At 36.5% G+C, this 16,872-nt stretch overlaps 1 protein-coding gene across 2 annotated transcripts in view; it reads right to left on the reverse strand.

Annotated features, from left to right (window-relative positions):
* Window positions 1-941: 941 nt before the first annotated feature.
* Window positions 942-16,872, reverse strand: part of LOC137278128 (sodium/calcium exchanger 2-like) — a 125,750-nt gene continuing 109,819 nt past the window's right edge. For both annotated transcript variants that reach the window (XM_067810277.1, XM_067810276.1), the window contains 6 exons: window positions 14,164-14,242; window positions 12,656-12,778; window positions 11,568-11,643; window positions 7,603-7,756; window positions 7,202-7,377; window positions 942-5,550 (listed from right to left, as the gene is read on the reverse strand). In XM_067810277.1, the coding sequence (XP_067666378.1) occupies window positions 5,416-5,550; window positions 7,202-7,377; window positions 7,603-7,756; window positions 11,568-11,643; window positions 12,656-12,778; window positions 14,164-14,242 (743 nt within the window). In that variant the 3' untranslated portion in view covers window positions 942-5,415. The remainder of the gene's footprint in view (window positions 5,551-7,201; window positions 7,378-7,602; window positions 7,757-11,567; window positions 11,644-12,655; window positions 12,779-14,163; window positions 14,243-16,872) is intronic.

Below are 16,872 nucleotides of genomic sequence, written 5' to 3' on the forward strand. Positions count from 1 at the left end.
GCAATGTAGTTATCACAGATAGGAAATGCTTGGACTGAGGCAACGGCCTGCTGGACCATGCCAGACACCTGTCTGTACCTGGAGCATGGGGAAAGTTGACCTTCGTTCAGTAGCAACCTTGGAGAGGATTTCAAGGATGATTGCTAAGTGTGGGGACAGTATGGATTACATAAAAAACAACAGGGTATGTCATGACATTATGAGTCCCAAAATCACATTGGATGCTGTGCTGACTGGTATGAAACGTTCATTCCTCAAAAATACATGTTGATGAGGGAAATGAATTATGAATAGAAGCATAAATAGAAAGATCTGCTCGCTGACATCTCCCAAGCCACTCACTTATATTTGAGAAAGAAGGACAACTCGGGTTTTTCACTCAGTCGACAATTAGCAACGTCATAATTTTCATTTGTCGACAGATGGGGCTGACACCTTTGTGATACCGCTGTAGAGGACGAGTATCATTTCACACTCATATGCCACTTGTACAATGAAATCCGAAAAACCTTTCTTCCGGAACACTTTTGGAAATTTCCTTCTATCCATACGTTTGTGAGTCTCTTATGTACATCTCAGGAGAATATAATCAAACGTGTACAGTATTATATTTACCATGCATATATAAAAAGAAATATGTATTTAGAAACACTCTAGTCTTCACCTGTATACTCTTGTCAACTACATATATGGTGTATCTTGTATATGGGCCCTTGGCCTCGTTTCAAATTAACTCCTTTGACTTTGACTTCAATTTGAAGTAAAGCTTTATCACACCAGAATACAACCAAAACAATCCTGCTGCCATATGTTAGTAACATGTAGTTTTGAAACTCTTGATATGACATGGCATTACAGAGATGTCCCAGGATTACTCTTGATTCAGCTGAAACATTATAACAATTTCAGGCTTTACTAAGATATTTCAACAAACACAATGGTTGGTAAAACTTCAAACTTTATTTCCCATTTGAGAATGTGTGGCACAAATGTAATTAACATGAGAACAAAGATTCTGCCATAAAGGCAGATAAATTGCGAGTCCCTTCAATTCCATGATTGGATGGTCATTCACCAAGCCTGTCTACCATCATTGCAATTATTTGAATAGCTTTTTTCAGATACTTAGCTTATTGGAAAGGTATCATATTTAACACTGATATCAAATTATCTTTCCACCCGCTGAATGTCCCACAGCTGGAATGACGATGTAAATTGGGATGACTGGACAGATGTAGAAGATGGTGTGATGACTGGTGCCCTTCTTGTTTGACCAAACATTCATGGACACTTTTGCTCAACCTTTTGATTAACATCACAAGCAAATTTCATTTCTGGGTCGTCAAATATTGAGACAGAGAAAAACAGACTCCATGAAGGAGCTACAAATGTAAATCAAAATCATCAGGTAGCTCATCTGGACAAAGTTAAGATGTCTGAATCGGAACAAAAACATTCTTCTACAGCTGCTATAGTGGTCACTTGATATTGCTTTACTTTTACATGTATCATACAACCTTGATCAAAGTCAATGACAGGTATAACAAGGAAATGTCACAAACATGTATTGTTAATATATAGAGACACGAAAAGTACTGATAGACTTCCAAAAGTATTCAAGCAGACATAGGAATCAATTCAATTATTACGAAAACAATTACCTGGAATTTGTTTATCATAAATATTTTGATTAATGAAATCCGGATAAGCTGAGGTATATCTGCAATTTTACATTATTAAATATTTATTCAAAGGTTGAGCAGTCTCTTGAAAATAGTAAAAACAGTGTATCTGTTAAGGAAACAAACAGTCTTCACATCTTATTGCTAAGTGAAAGGCAAGTTGTCTTCTCTACTTGTCAGATCAACTTCGAGCTAGGAATGATAGAAGACCATCTAACAGTAAGAAAATAGCACACATTTTTTGCAGATACTATAGTCCGTTTGGCTCAAAAGCAGACTGATGAACTGCAATGTAACTGGAAAACTAATAAGCATAATATACTCAATAAAACGCTGCTAATTATCAAAACATCATACTGACTCTGAGGTTTGGGTAAAATTTTTGTCCGAACAATAAAAAAGTTGGTTAACAAGCTATCATTAAAATACTGACACAGTTCACTGTTTATTACGAGTGAGGTGTGCAGAGAAAGGCACAGTCACATGTTTTAGAAGCACATGCACAAGTGCTGAGAAGGTTATTTATTTATTAACCTGTGCTGTGTTCATGCTTTCTCTAACACCTGGCTGTCCCTTTCTCTGCACTCCTCCCTTGTAAAAAAATGGTGAACTGTGTCAGTATTTTAATGATTTTAATGTGTTAAACAGCCTTTTTTTTTTAAAGAAAAACATTCTGCAAAAACCTCACAGAGTTGGTATGATGTTCTGATTATGATCAGCGTTTCATTCGGTATGTATGTTTAATAGTTTTCGAGCTAGACTTCAATTTATCAGTCCGCTTTTGAGCCAAACGGACTATAAACTGTCAATGAAAATGATAACATTCAACAATATGTACACTGGATGGCACATGGTGTCAGTCTGGCCAACTGTCTATAGATTGACACTTGTACAGAGGACAAGGAGGATTTTTTCCTTCAGGTAGGGTGCAAACAATGCAAAAAAATCAATCCAACACGAATGTCCTCTATTACAGACATATCACATGCAGTAGGTCCTCTATTACATTCTACATTTCATATGAACCAAATATTTATTATGTTTTCATTTTTTCCTCAACTGGCAACATAAAATGTTAAAAAAAAGAATAAAAAACAAACAAACAAACAAAATTTCAAAAACAAACAGGATGAGAAAAAGCTAAAATGTATCTTACAAGTGACAAACATATCTATTCTCTTTAAGGCCAACTTGTCTATTAACTGGATCCCATTATTACTTAGGGTAGTTTCTGCATGAAAATCAGAACAGTGTGTATTCCCTTTTGTTCTGGTGCCTTTTGCAAAATGTTTACCTCCATCTATGTGGTCTCTGACCCAAGTAACACACAAGGACTGGCCTAAGTCTGTAACTAAGTCATCAATGTATATAGAGCTCTATGTGAAAAAAGGAAGAAAAACATATGGTATACAGCACTGAACGTTTTACTTTGATGGAATTTCCAAGCAAGAATTGCCCTAACAAGATCAAAACAAATATTACCTAACTATGAGACTGAATATGGTCAAAGGGTGCTAAACTATTCACCAACAATAAGGAATATCAAAACGTGTAGACGTAATGGGTCAGGTATTTACACCCATGAAAGTATACACAACACAATCCTACTATGCAGCAACAACTGAATACTCACATACTCTTGAGAGCAGTAACAAATATGATAATGACATGCTGTACAATACATAAAAGTGTAAACTAAGCTATCTATGCAAACTTGAGTATTTCACACAGAATAAATACATTGCATCACAAGCATGCAAATACTGGCTAATATTAACACAGAGAAATCAAATCAAATCTTAATAAAATGAAGCACTAATGCTCAAAATGTACTTTCCTCATATCTTGTAGCTACAGACACTTGATGACAGTACAGGAATTTTATCTACTGTAAATGATAATATTAGTAGTTAGGTCAAAACAGAAACATATGAATTCCCCATTCTTAAAATGTTCAATCTTGACTTTTATGCGCACTGAAAGATACTTGAATACATACTTTCACTTTGTTCCACTGAATGCAATATTAAAAAAACTCAGAGAAAAAGGAAATAAAAGCTTTTCAAACAATCTAAATTCTGGGCAAAGAAACACTTTTACCAAATTGACTGCCACAGACACTTAGTTTGAAATCCTGAATAAAATTGCAGTTTGATAACATCTGTACATGCTTTGCTACTGAGAAATGAAATCAGAAGCTGTAGGTACACAAACCTGAACACAACCTTGGAAATAATGGGTGTATACATTCAACAGGCAATGTAGTTATCACAGATAGGAAATGCTTGGACTGAGGCAACGGCCTGCTGGACCATGCCAGACACCTGTCTGTACCTGGAGCATGGGGAAAGTTGACCTTCGTTCAGTAGCAACCTTGGAGAGGATTTCAAGGATGATTGCTAAGTGTGGGGACAGTATGGATTACATAAAAAACAACAGGGTATGTCATGACATTATGAGTCCCAAAATCACATTGGATGCTGTGCTGACTGGTATGAAACGTTCATTCCTCAAAAATACATGTTGATGAGGGAAATGAATTATGAATAGAAGCATAAATAGAAAGATCTGCTCGCTGACATCTCCCAAGCCACTCACTTATATTTGAGAAAGAAGGATATACTCTGTTTTCAATATAAATCTGGTAGTTCTTATCACTGAACACACCCAACCCAACTTTGTACTGGAATTAATGAATTAAGATTTCTTGATTTGTTTCGAGTTAAAATAAAAAAAATACCAGACACTACAAATACAGCATGCCACATTCATGAGATCATGGAAACAATGAAAAATGAATTAACAATTCTATATTTATAATTCATAAGAAGTATGTCTTTGGCAAAATAGGAATAGAAAATAAATATTTATACATATATGTACACATAAGTCAGCAATTTTAACTTAGTTCTGTTGTATATAGCCAATATTAATGCCTGCATACCTAGCACAAATGTACAGTCAATTAATGAATACTTTCAACATGATCATGATGACAGGAGAGGGCAATGCCTATATACATGACAAAATACTCTCTGGTCCATTTATACCAAGCTGGAGTCATCTTTGTATCTGTAGGTTTAACTCACTAAATGTTATCATCTCAATGAAACAAGTAACATCAAACAAAACAAAGTACAACTGACAATAACTAAAACAAATGTCAACATTGATCAAATACTGTAAAATGGCAAGACGTGTGAATAGTTACAAACCTGTAGCAAGACTGACTGGAACACCCATGTGTCAGTGTATCTACAGTACACCTATCTGTGGGTTACAAACCCAAATTGTTTACACATGGGGATTTTTGTGTTTGTACACACATCGTTTTGTAGTACCTTCAGCATGACATGCCTTCACCTCACATCTGTCCTAGCCAATATCAAGAACAATGGATAGCTTCTGATAAAATACAATCCTGGCTGTGTCTGTTGCCATGCAAGGTAAGAATGAATTTGCTCATCACACATACCTATGTCCACCCACACCTCTGCCAATTTCAACAGCCAGCAGAGAGGAATATGTCAGTTATGGAATGTCTATCATCCTCTACATGTAAGACACACTCCAATGCTAAGGTTCTATGGTTGATGCTAATCCGTTCTGTGGCAAAACACTCAAAACATCTTGGACAACAGCTATCTTCTAGAAAGTAATCCATTTGTTATAGATGGAGTGTGATCTTGTGTGCTATGTTGCCCCAGCATGTAGTTCTTCTTCATCCAACAGCCTAGAACTTTAGATTGATCTTACCATATGCCTGTAAGCTGGACAGTATGATGTAAAGGATCCAAAGGGCAAACAGGAAGATACTTGTCATCCACTTCACCACAGAACTGCGGCCACCCAATTCTCCACCGAACAACTGTAAATACATAAAAAAATATTTGGAAAACTTCACAATGAGTTAATACATGTCTGTTATTCATGAAAAAGTCAGTTTGGAATAGGCTGGCTTATATAATTAAAATACAAAGCACTTAAGTTAGTGATAGACAAATGTCAAATTTCATCACCTGTTTATCTTCATAGTAGTAATTGTTATTATTGCTTACAAACATATAAAGGATGTTTTAGCAGAAAACAGTTACACTGTGAGGCTTCTGATGACTGATAATTGGCAAGCTAACTAGAACAAGAAGACAAAGTCATGAACATTCTCCCAATGGCAAAATACTTGTCAAGTATATGTATACTACTTATGATTATGTCAAATGTTTTGGTGTGTAAATGGCACAGTATGTTTTGCACCAGAAAGGAGCTCTACCACCAAATTAAGTCAAAGCCAAACTTCTTGCTGTAGAAACACAAAAAATAGTTTATTCATATTTCCAGAAGTACAAAATGGCACAGGAACTCCACCAAACCCATCCATGTGCCAAGTTTGGTTTAGAAATGTTGATAAAGTTCTGCTCCTGAAAAGAGCACTACCACCTAATTCAGTCAAAACGAAAAGATGAATGTTCACAGACGGATGGAGTGCATTTTAATACCCCCAAAACATGTTGCATCATTTGACTTGTTTGTGTGGGGAAATGGTACACTGATGGGGTTGGTAAGTTCCCATTTGATAAAAAGTTGTTTGATCAGGGTTACAAAATCAATGTCCTCAACAAAGCTTTCAAAATGTTATATGGCAGACATGAAGAGAACATTCCAAAATTCTATTTTTCAGGGTGAAAAATGTCTAATGCAATTCACAATTTTGTCTTGCACTATTTGTCCATGTGATTTCTGAGATGGACAATTGGCCTGTGTGTGAATATGGAATATGGAAGCGAAGGGTGAGGCATGGTTACATTCACTTTATCACCAGCATTTGGCATTATATCTCTTAGATGGCTAATCAAAGAAGAGTCATCAGAAGATAACATATCCCCCAGCCCCCACATATTTGAAAGAACAAATCATCTGACAGATACTTGATATTTTTTTTTCAAACCAAGTCTGAATTGACTCCACGGAAACAGAGAAAACTAACTATGACAAACAGCATAAGGCACCACTTCAAGATCAGCTTCATAAATCTGCCAGATTTTGCTGAAAGAAATGCAGAAACGAAGCCCAACCCTCTGTAAATATCATTACATGCCAGAGGGAAAACAAATGCTTTAAACCCTTTTTAAAAGCATATTGTACAATATGCTCTTATTTGGGTACAGACTGCTTTTGATTGTCGTTTTAGTTTGTGTTGTTTGTTACTTAATGCCACACTCAGCCATATTCCAACTATATAGCAACAAGTCTGTAAATAATCGAGTCTGGACTGGACCATCCAGAGATCACCTTCATGAGCATCAATCTACACAATTGTGAGACATCATGTGCCAACAAAGTAAGTGACTCTGACGATCCAATCCTGTTAGTGTTAAATGTAATAGTGTGGTTACATTAAACATGTCAATACTTGCATGCTTGTACAGCAGATATCTTTACTCTATAGTATACTCTCAACTTGATAACTAGTACTACTGATGATAACTGAAAGAGTTTTACATTGACACTAATCAACTTACCTTTCTCCGGAGTAGAAGCAGTAGTATACAAAGTGTGCCACATGCGCCAAAGATAATGACACTCTGAGTAAGGTTGGTGCTCTTCACCTGATATGATTTCTTATGGTATAGTGCATACATAGTGCTGAGCACCCAAGGCAGCCCAAGGCCCAGGAACACGTTGACACTGTTACTGCCTGAACACATAAAAGAACAAGTTCATGACGTTCAAATCAGTTCATGTAGAAACATACAAAGAAAACCCCCATTAAATCAATCCAGTAATTGGTAGAACATTCAGTTCAACAACAACTTTTTTCACAAACAAAACAGATATTAATGTATTAAAAGCGCATGACTGTGCATGCACATCAGATTAACAACAGACAGAAGAGTAATGTTGACTATTTCTTGTTGCATACCCGTAACATTGCCTATGGCGGCATCTGCGTGCTCATCTTGCTTAGCTGCTGTTCGACTGGCAAATGTGTCTGGCACACTGGTCCCAAGTGCTATAATTGTGATGCCAGTCACACTTGTCTCTAATCCAACCACACATCCCAACAGATGGCCCAGCTGAAAAAGACAAGTGGACAAGAGCTTTAGGTAAAATGTAATTGATTTAAATGACATGGTAAACATGCAACAATTTTCAGACTTTAAACAAGCATTGTCACTAAGGTGACATAATCCACACACCCCCCACACCCCGCATATTATCAAATCAAACTTAAAAAGAAATGAAAGTGAAGGCAGTAGTTTAAGATGAAGTAAAATGTCAACAAAAACATTACTCTCAAACTCTCTTGACATCTTGCACTGTAGTTGTTCAAACACAAAAATATTCTGAACTGTATGTAGCAAGCTTAACATGCTGAAAACTTCAAAGTGTTGTCACACAGCATGGATGCCTGCTTGGTTGTGCACATAAACAAGTAAATAGTCTACTCGTTGCATAAAAAAACCCCAAAAACATGTTGATTGTGATAAGCAGACTCTGTTACAGAGAAATCTCAATGACTGGTTTTGACACTTATATGACTGCCTGCCTGTCTGCTAATGACAATATGCAATGCACAACTTCAATCACTGACCACATGCAATTTGAAACTATGGGGCTTATAAGCTATAAACAAAGAGCCAATGAACCAGTGGCCAATGACAAAGCGTCAATACACATGAGTGCACATCCACTGGCTATGACTGGGTTTGGTATCGCAGCTGCTTCGTTTTGTGGGAGGTAAACCCAAGTACAAAATATTATTACTTTTGATTTGCCATTATTTTGCGATTATAAGTTTATAATTTTGGTTATTTGTTTTTTCACAATCACCAATGAATTTTACATCACAAGCACTGTAAAACTATGTTTTAAGTATGTTTGATCTTTTGGTTGCATGTGACCTTTAACATGCAGCTTACATGCCGAAATCTTCAAAGTGTTGCTGTGACCTTAACAATTAACTGAAGGTCAGCAAAATCGACTGGACCCTGTATCTTCCCTAGATAAAGCTTGATGTTGAATATGAAGAAAATCTCAATGCTAGGCAAAGTGCTTACTTCCCTTTGTGACCTTGAGATAAAGGTCAAGGTCACCAAACCAGACAGAAACCTTTCCTTTACTGTGACAAACCTAGATACCAAATATGAATAGAAATCAGTCAAAGCTTGACATAGGATAATTAGTAATGTTCTGAATCAGCCTTAGTACAGAGGGTCACAAATGGGTGAACCCATGGAATAACACAATATGTTGTGTGGCTTCAGCCTGGCACAAGCATGGATACACTGGAGCAGTGAGTCTCGGAAACGAAACACACCTCTCACTTTTGAGACTATGTCTGAACCATTTCCATGGAAACCGAGAAAATAATAACCCAAAAAAACCTCTACACAGCAAAAGGCACCACTATAGGTTCATACTGAGATATCTACCAAGTTTTTCAGAAAAATATTGAACGGTTTTTGAGCTCTGCTTCGGAAACGAAGCCCACCCAACCATAAGACTAACATCAAAATGAACCATGGAAAAACAAAAAAAATATAATTGCCCAAAATCTGTAAATAGCAAAAGGCACAACCATAGGCCTAGACTACTATATCTATCAAGTTTGGTCTAAAAATATTGAATGGTTTTTGAGTTATGCACCAGAAGCAAAATGATTATGGATGGACAGACGAGGGGGGGGAAGGGAGGAGAGAGAGAGAGAGAGAGAGAGAGAGAGAGACAAGGAGAGAGAGAGAGAGGATAAATGGATAAAGTGGATAAATGCCATATATCTGTCAACAGCAACAGCCACCACTTCGAGATCGGTCTCACATATCAGGTAAGAACTCTTGAAAGACATCAAATGGAAACCGGGAAAAATGAAACAGCTGAAAATTTGTAAATAGCAAAAGGCACGACATTGGAGTCCAGCTCGCATATCTGCCAAGTTCTGTATAAAGATTTTAAGAAGTTGTGCTCCAAAAATGAAGCCCATCCCTCCCTTTTAATACCAATGCCAATCATTTCCATGGAAAATGGGAAAAATAAAAATGATAAAAATCTGTAAATAACAAAAGGCACCACTTCAAGACATGCCTCATATATCTGTCAACATCTACTGAAAGATGTTATGAAGTTTTTGAGTTGAGCTCTGGAAACGAAGCCCATCCCTCCATTTTGAAACTAAGTTCAAATCATTTCTATGGAAACACAGAAAATGATAAATCACCAAAATCTGCAAATACCAAAAGGCACCAATATAGGGTCTGCCTAAGATATCTGCCAAGTTTTACAGAAAGATATTAAAAGTTTTTGAATTCAGCATCGGAAACGAAGCCCACTCCTCCATTTTGCAACTAAGTCTGGAATCTGGGAAACTTAAAAATGAATTTTGAACTTTAGGCTCTGACTGATATATCTACAGTCAGTGGCCATAAGTCTGTTCGCACCGGCGACGTCACGGCTATTTATAGCAAAGTCTGGTCCCTTCTTTAAATTCACATATCTATGGAAGTAATAAAGGTACTCACCTCATATTTTCAGAACTTAGAGATATGACCCTGTTGTCTTAGGACATCTCACAGTTGTCTTTGCAAACTGTCATATAGATGTCAAATGTAAATGGGACTAAGCCCAGTCCAAATGTGATTCACCACACAGATGAGATTTTCTCTTGAGTTAATGTCACCTAATCTTGCTTTGAGTTGATATTTAACAGTTTTTCACACATTTTCAATAATATTGAGATCTGGGTTTTGTGGGGGCCACAGCAAAGTTGGAATATGATTTACCTGTTTCCAGCAGTTAGCCCGAACGGACACATGACAAGGAGCATTGTCTTCTTGGAAAATCCAGTTGCTGTTGGCAAAATGCCTGGCAACTACAGCCCATAAATGGTTATCAAGAATGGCAATGTACTTATCTGTGTTCATGTTGCCATCAATGACAGTTAAAGTTTCCACACCATACGCTGACACACATCCCAAAACATCACTGAAAACTTAGAATTTCATTCATGATTGGCACGAATCCCCAATCAGGTCGCAACCACTCATCCGACTTTCTCCACACATAAACTTTTCTGTCTTCCCCGATCTGGACTTGTGTCTCATCACTAAAAATGACATTTTCCCACTGATGTCTTCTCCAGTGCAATTCTGTCTGACAAAATCGGCGTCTCTTCTCTCTATTAACATGAGAAATGGTGATTTTCTTGCTCACCATACGTCTATGGTACCCCTCAGTGAACAGTCTTCTTCTGACTGTGCGAGAAGACACTGTAGTCTGTACCTGATTGTTGAATTTTGCTGTCAGGTCCCCAAGAGTTTGATGGCGATTCCTTTTCACAAGACGAAAAAGTCATTGTTCACTTCTTGGTGATGATCTGCGAGGCCGCCCACTTCTCAGCAACGATTTCACTGAAACGTGCTCCCGAATACGCTCTAAAGTTTTCTGAATTGTTCTAGGGTTTATACCTGTCAAATCAGCAATTTTGTAGCTTGATTGGCCTTGTTGATCCAACTCAACAATTAGATTTCTTTGATCAGGTGTCAGTTCCTGGTTCCAAAGAGCGTTTTTTCATGGAGAAGTGGACAGAATACATTCCCTCTTTCATACGGACGGACACAGAGGGTAACCCTTATACATCCCCAGCCATAAATGGCAGGGGCATTAAGAACGCATACCAAGTTACGTCATAAAACATACCTTTTGATAAACTATACATGAACTCTCTAGTGTGTTTTCTATGCAGTGACACTGACCTTTGAAATGTGCCAAAGGCATTCCTCTAGATCAAATAAGGAATATGTCCATGGAAACAGTTGAACTGATGCAGGAGTAGCAATGTCCATGTCATGGAGTACCAGAACTGTTTTCTGTCACGAGGGCATCACTCACCTGTTCCACCACAGCTGTCATACCAGCAATGAAAAGCAGGGAAATCACAAACGCAGGCCAAGCTCCAAGATAAGACCTACAACACAATAATATATCAAGAGTGAGTAGTCAACAGCTTATGGAGTCAAAGAATTGAAAGTTGCTGTCAGCATTCATATTCAACATGGGTGGTTAAAAAAGATTTTGAATCAGAAATTCATTCATGGGACCTTTTTTAAATTATGATCAATAGGAAAATTGCTTAATCAATAAAATTGTACATAACCTACTATGGTAAAATAAAGTTTTAATTTGCTCAGAAAAAAATTAGTTATATGTTTTGATCTTCTAAAATAGGTTCAAGACAGTGTTTTGTTAATAATGTATGCATGAACATGTCACCTCTCACTAATGATGTACATATATTGATTTCTTTCAGGTAATTTCCTTTTCAGTTTTGTTCAAGGTTACTTCCTTGATATTTATCAACTGATCTTCAGTTAATGGTTATCAAACTCTATGATGATAGCCAGCCCTCAAAACTAATATTGTCTGGGAAAAAAATAGAGAAAATACTAAAGTAAAATCAAATAAAGGAAATCGCATTCAAATGGAATGAGTTTTGCAGTTCAAACTAGAATTAGCTTAGAGAGCTACTTAATCAAATTTCATGATCAAAGCACAACTTATAGAGATAATGCAAAAACAAATGAGAGTCCCATTCAAATTTCATGATCAAAACACAAGTTATATAGATAAAGCAAAAACACACGATAAGTTCCTTTATTAACATACAAATTTTATCATACATTGTACAAAAGTTACAAAACTAACAACTTACTCATATTCATAAAACATGCTTAAGGCAAAGTTGAAGAAAACAGCCAACTGAAGAGGTGATGACATAAGTCAAATACATTCATGAGTAACATACAAATTTATAAACCAGCAAGATAAAGAAAATGTTTCAGATATTGTTTTCAAGTCATGTAATCAAGATGTACATAACACTACTAGATTGAACTGCTTGGTACACTTTAAACTAGAAGTGGCATCTCATTAGATGTTGGACAGGTAAAGGTGATCCAACAAAAAGATGATTCACTTACGTGGGTGGAATTAATGCACAGAAGACCTTCCAAAAGAAGGTGAAGAAATGCATGAAGTAATCAAACCATTTGGGAGGTACCTCATTGCCATCATCATCTGTACTTCCTCCCACAGTCATGGCACTGAAATAAACAAATTCAAAATGCTAAAATTCCAGCTAACAGGCTACATTTTTCTACTTTAGTTTTAAAACTAAGTTTGAATCATTTCCATGGAAATCATGAAAACTATAAATGTCATATATCTGTATAGGCATGACGTCAAGATCTGTCACATATATCCTCCAAGATCTGTTGAAAGACATCAAATCATTTTCGAGTTGTGCGCCTTTGAGACTAAATCCGAATCGCTTCCATGGAAAATGGGAAATCTAACATGAGTCATTAGAAGATGACATATCCCCCTGGACCCCACGTTTGAAAGGACAAATCATCTGACAGTTACTTTCTAGTGTTTTTAGACTAAGTTTGAATTGTTTCCATGGAAATCATATAAAATATACATGCCATATATGTGTAATCAGAAAAAGTCACCATTTCAAGATCTGTCTCATATATCTGCCAAGATATGTGGAAAGATATGATATGGTTTTTGAGTTGTGCTCCAGAAATGAAGCCCATCACTCCATCATGAGACCGAAATGTTTCCATGGAACCCGAGAAAATAATAAATCACAAAAACCTGTAAATAACAAAAGGCACCACTTTAGGTTCTGATTGATATATCTATGAGACTATCTATTGAGACTATGTCTGAACCGTTTCCATGGAAACCGAGAAAATAACACCCCAAAAAAACCTCTACACAGCAAAAGGCACCACTATAGGTTCATACTGAGATATCTACCAAGTTTAGCAGAAAAATATTGAACGGTTTTTGAGCTCTGCTCCGGAAACGAAGCCCACCCCACCATTAGACTAACACCAAAATGTTCCATGGAAAAACAAAAAAACATTAAAAATGCCAAAAATCTGTAAATAGCAAATCCACAACCACAGGTTCAGATTATTATATCTATCAATTTTGGTCTAAAAATATTTAACGGTTTTTGAGCTATGCTCTGGAAAAAACATGATTACAGACAGAGGGACGGACAGACAGACAGACACACAAGGCGTTGACTATATCCACCTGCATTACATGCCAGGGGGATAAAAATGACAAAAATCTGTAAATAGCAAAAAGCACCACTTTGGGGTCTGCCTCATATATCTACCAAGTTGTGCTGAAAGATATTAAGAAGTTTTCTAGCTCTGGAAACAATATACACCTCTCACTTTTGGGACTAAGTGCAAAACATTTCCATGGAAACCAAGACAATAATAAATCACAAAAACCTGTAAACAGCAAAAGGCACCACTTTAGGTACTAACTGATATATCTACCAAATGCATAGTCAGGAAGACACATTTAAAATATGATACGTACAAAGGTGGTGCTGAAAGAATCCAGTCTTTCATTTTCAGCTTATAATACAAGGAAAAGAAATGCATGTTGCATATCTTACTTTCTAAACTGTCCTCCCCAGGTTTGTGGCTCATCAAATTCATCTTCCATGACATCTGCTATCCTCTCCACAAGTTCATCTACAAACACATTGTATTTTGTCAAACATACAGATCATACAGTAACTAAACTTATCAGAAACATTATCCATGTAAAATTTCAGGAAAACATCAGTTATTACATAACTTATTATTATTTAGAAAGAATATGATAATAAGGAACACCCAACATGTATCAGTCAAGAAAATATTTGCAGATATTTAGAATGATATAATGACATCAAACTGACACATTATGACAACTGAGGCAATTATTCTTCATAGGCGATCTGACTATGGACTGATACATAATGAATAAAATGTCATTTAAGAACCAACTGACAATGTCTTAACATAATGTCAGAGAGTGAGTATAACAGTAAAGTAGTTCTAAAAACAACCATCCACTCTGCCATGCACCAGATTCAAAGCAGGTCAGTAGAGACAAAATGGAGAAAAAGTAACATACACTTCACACATGTGCCTGATATCCAATTGTATGTCTTTAAGAGAATATTTTCAGGGAAAGTTAATTAATACAGATAATTGTAGTCCATATTGTAATTGATAATTTGTCAGGCCAGATTACAATAATTCATATTAAAGTAAACAAAATGTAATATGTGTTTCACTGAAACGAAGTTTATTGTGAGCTATTTCAAATAATAATTTTACTTTAGTTTTCAGTCTGAGAATTTTTCCTAGGTAAAAATAGTGAGTGCTTTTAAACCCATGAATTTTTTTGTCTCTCACAAAGCACTTACTAACTGGACTGGATAGTTCTGCACAATTCGGCAAATGACAATATGTTTGATCATGGTACGCCCTTCAGTATGGGCAAGTAGTTAGGTGACTGAGGAATATGGTCAAGTTGGCCTTAGTGTCATTTTAATGCCGGGGGGATAAAAATGCCAAAACTCTGTAACTAGCAAAAGGCACAACTATAGGTTGAGATTATTATTTCTATCAAGTTTGGTCTAAAAATATTGAAATATTGAGTTATGCTCCGGAAACAGATGATTACAGAGAGACGTACAGATGAGGCGTTGGCTATATCCCCCCACCCCCACCCATTACATGCCAGGGGGATAAATATTAACATCATAAAGAAATCCTGAAGTCTTCAGTTATCATCATCAGCAGGTCTGGTAAGGATTGAAAACAAGAGTCATCAGAAGATGACATATCCCCCCAGCCCCCACATATTTGAAAGGACAAATCACCTGACAATTATTTATTGTGTTTTCAGACCAAGTCAGAATTGTTTCCATGGAATTCATGAAAAATACACATGCAATATATCTGTAATCAGAAAAAGTCATAATTTTAAGATCTGTCTCGTATATCTGCCAAGATCTTTTGAAAGATATGAAATGGTTTTCGAGTTGTGCTCCGGAAACGAAGTCAGCAACGTGTTCATGGAAAAGAGAAAATAATTCATCATAAAAACCTGTAAATAGCAAAAGGCACCACTTTGGGGTCTGCAACACGTATCTACCAAGTAACACTGACAGATATTAAGAAGTTTTTGACTTCTGCTCCGGAAATGGAAAACACCTCCCACTTTTGAGGGTTATGTCCGAAACTTTTCCATGGAAACCGAGAAAATAATAAATCACAAAAACTTGTACATAGCAAAAGGCACCACTATAGGTTCCGATTGATATATCTACCAAGTTTTGCAGAAAAATATTGAATGGTTTTTGAGTTCTGCTCTGGAAACAAAACCCACCCAACCATAAGACTAACACCAAAATGTTCCATGGAAAAACAAAAAAAAAATTATAAATGCCCAAATTCTGTAAATAGCAAAAGGCACAACCATAGGCTGAGATTACTACATCTATCAAGATTGGTCTAAAAATATTGAACATTTCTGAGTTATGCTCTGGAAACAAAATTATTACAGGCAGACGGACAGACAAGGCGTCGACTATATCCCCCTGCATTACATGCCCGGGGGATAAAAGAGAAAAGAAAATGAATTGCAAGTCAATGAAGGACAACCTGTCAAGCCATGAGCTCCCTCTAACCTTTAGTGGTGAACAAACAACACATTACATTTTCTAACTTGAAATATGCCCTCGTTAATTATTGTTATAATCTCACTGTCAAGGATCTCACTGTCATGCAAATCGGTCATTTCTCTGGTGTCTCAGAACATTCACCTTTCTCTCTCTTGCATAGTCTATGAATGTTTGTTACATTACACTTATAAAAGCCTATCATTCCAAGTATTCCAATGTAATTGTGTTTGTATCCTGAATACCTACAAATCAGATTTGATTTAGTTAATTTATGTCTAGGACATTTGGGAGTATGATCATTTTATTAGCTGATATGGCATTCAAATAAACAAAATAAAATATTGTAGACACCCTGAACAGTTGTAGTCTCTGAAAATGCAGTTCTGACAGGCATTTTAATAATTTGGGCTGGGCTTGAGTAACTCTGCATGTACAGAAAAATTGCACCTGCCTTACAACCACACACTAAACACACTGCCACATAGTGATACTTCTACACAACATAACACCAATATACACAAACTGTGTAAGCTAAGTGAAGCACTAAACACAGAATGGTGTAGCTGTAACTGAATCATGACTACTGACTTGTACTACAGTACAACTTGTCACAAAGATTGCTGTCAGCACACAGGGCCTACATGT

This window comes from Haliotis asinina, chromosome 3 (assembly GCF_037392515.1).
Source record: "Haliotis asinina isolate JCU_RB_2024 chromosome 3, JCU_Hal_asi_v2, whole genome shotgun sequence".
Taxonomy (NCBI): domain Eukaryota; kingdom Metazoa; phylum Mollusca; class Gastropoda; order Lepetellida; family Haliotidae; genus Haliotis; species Haliotis asinina.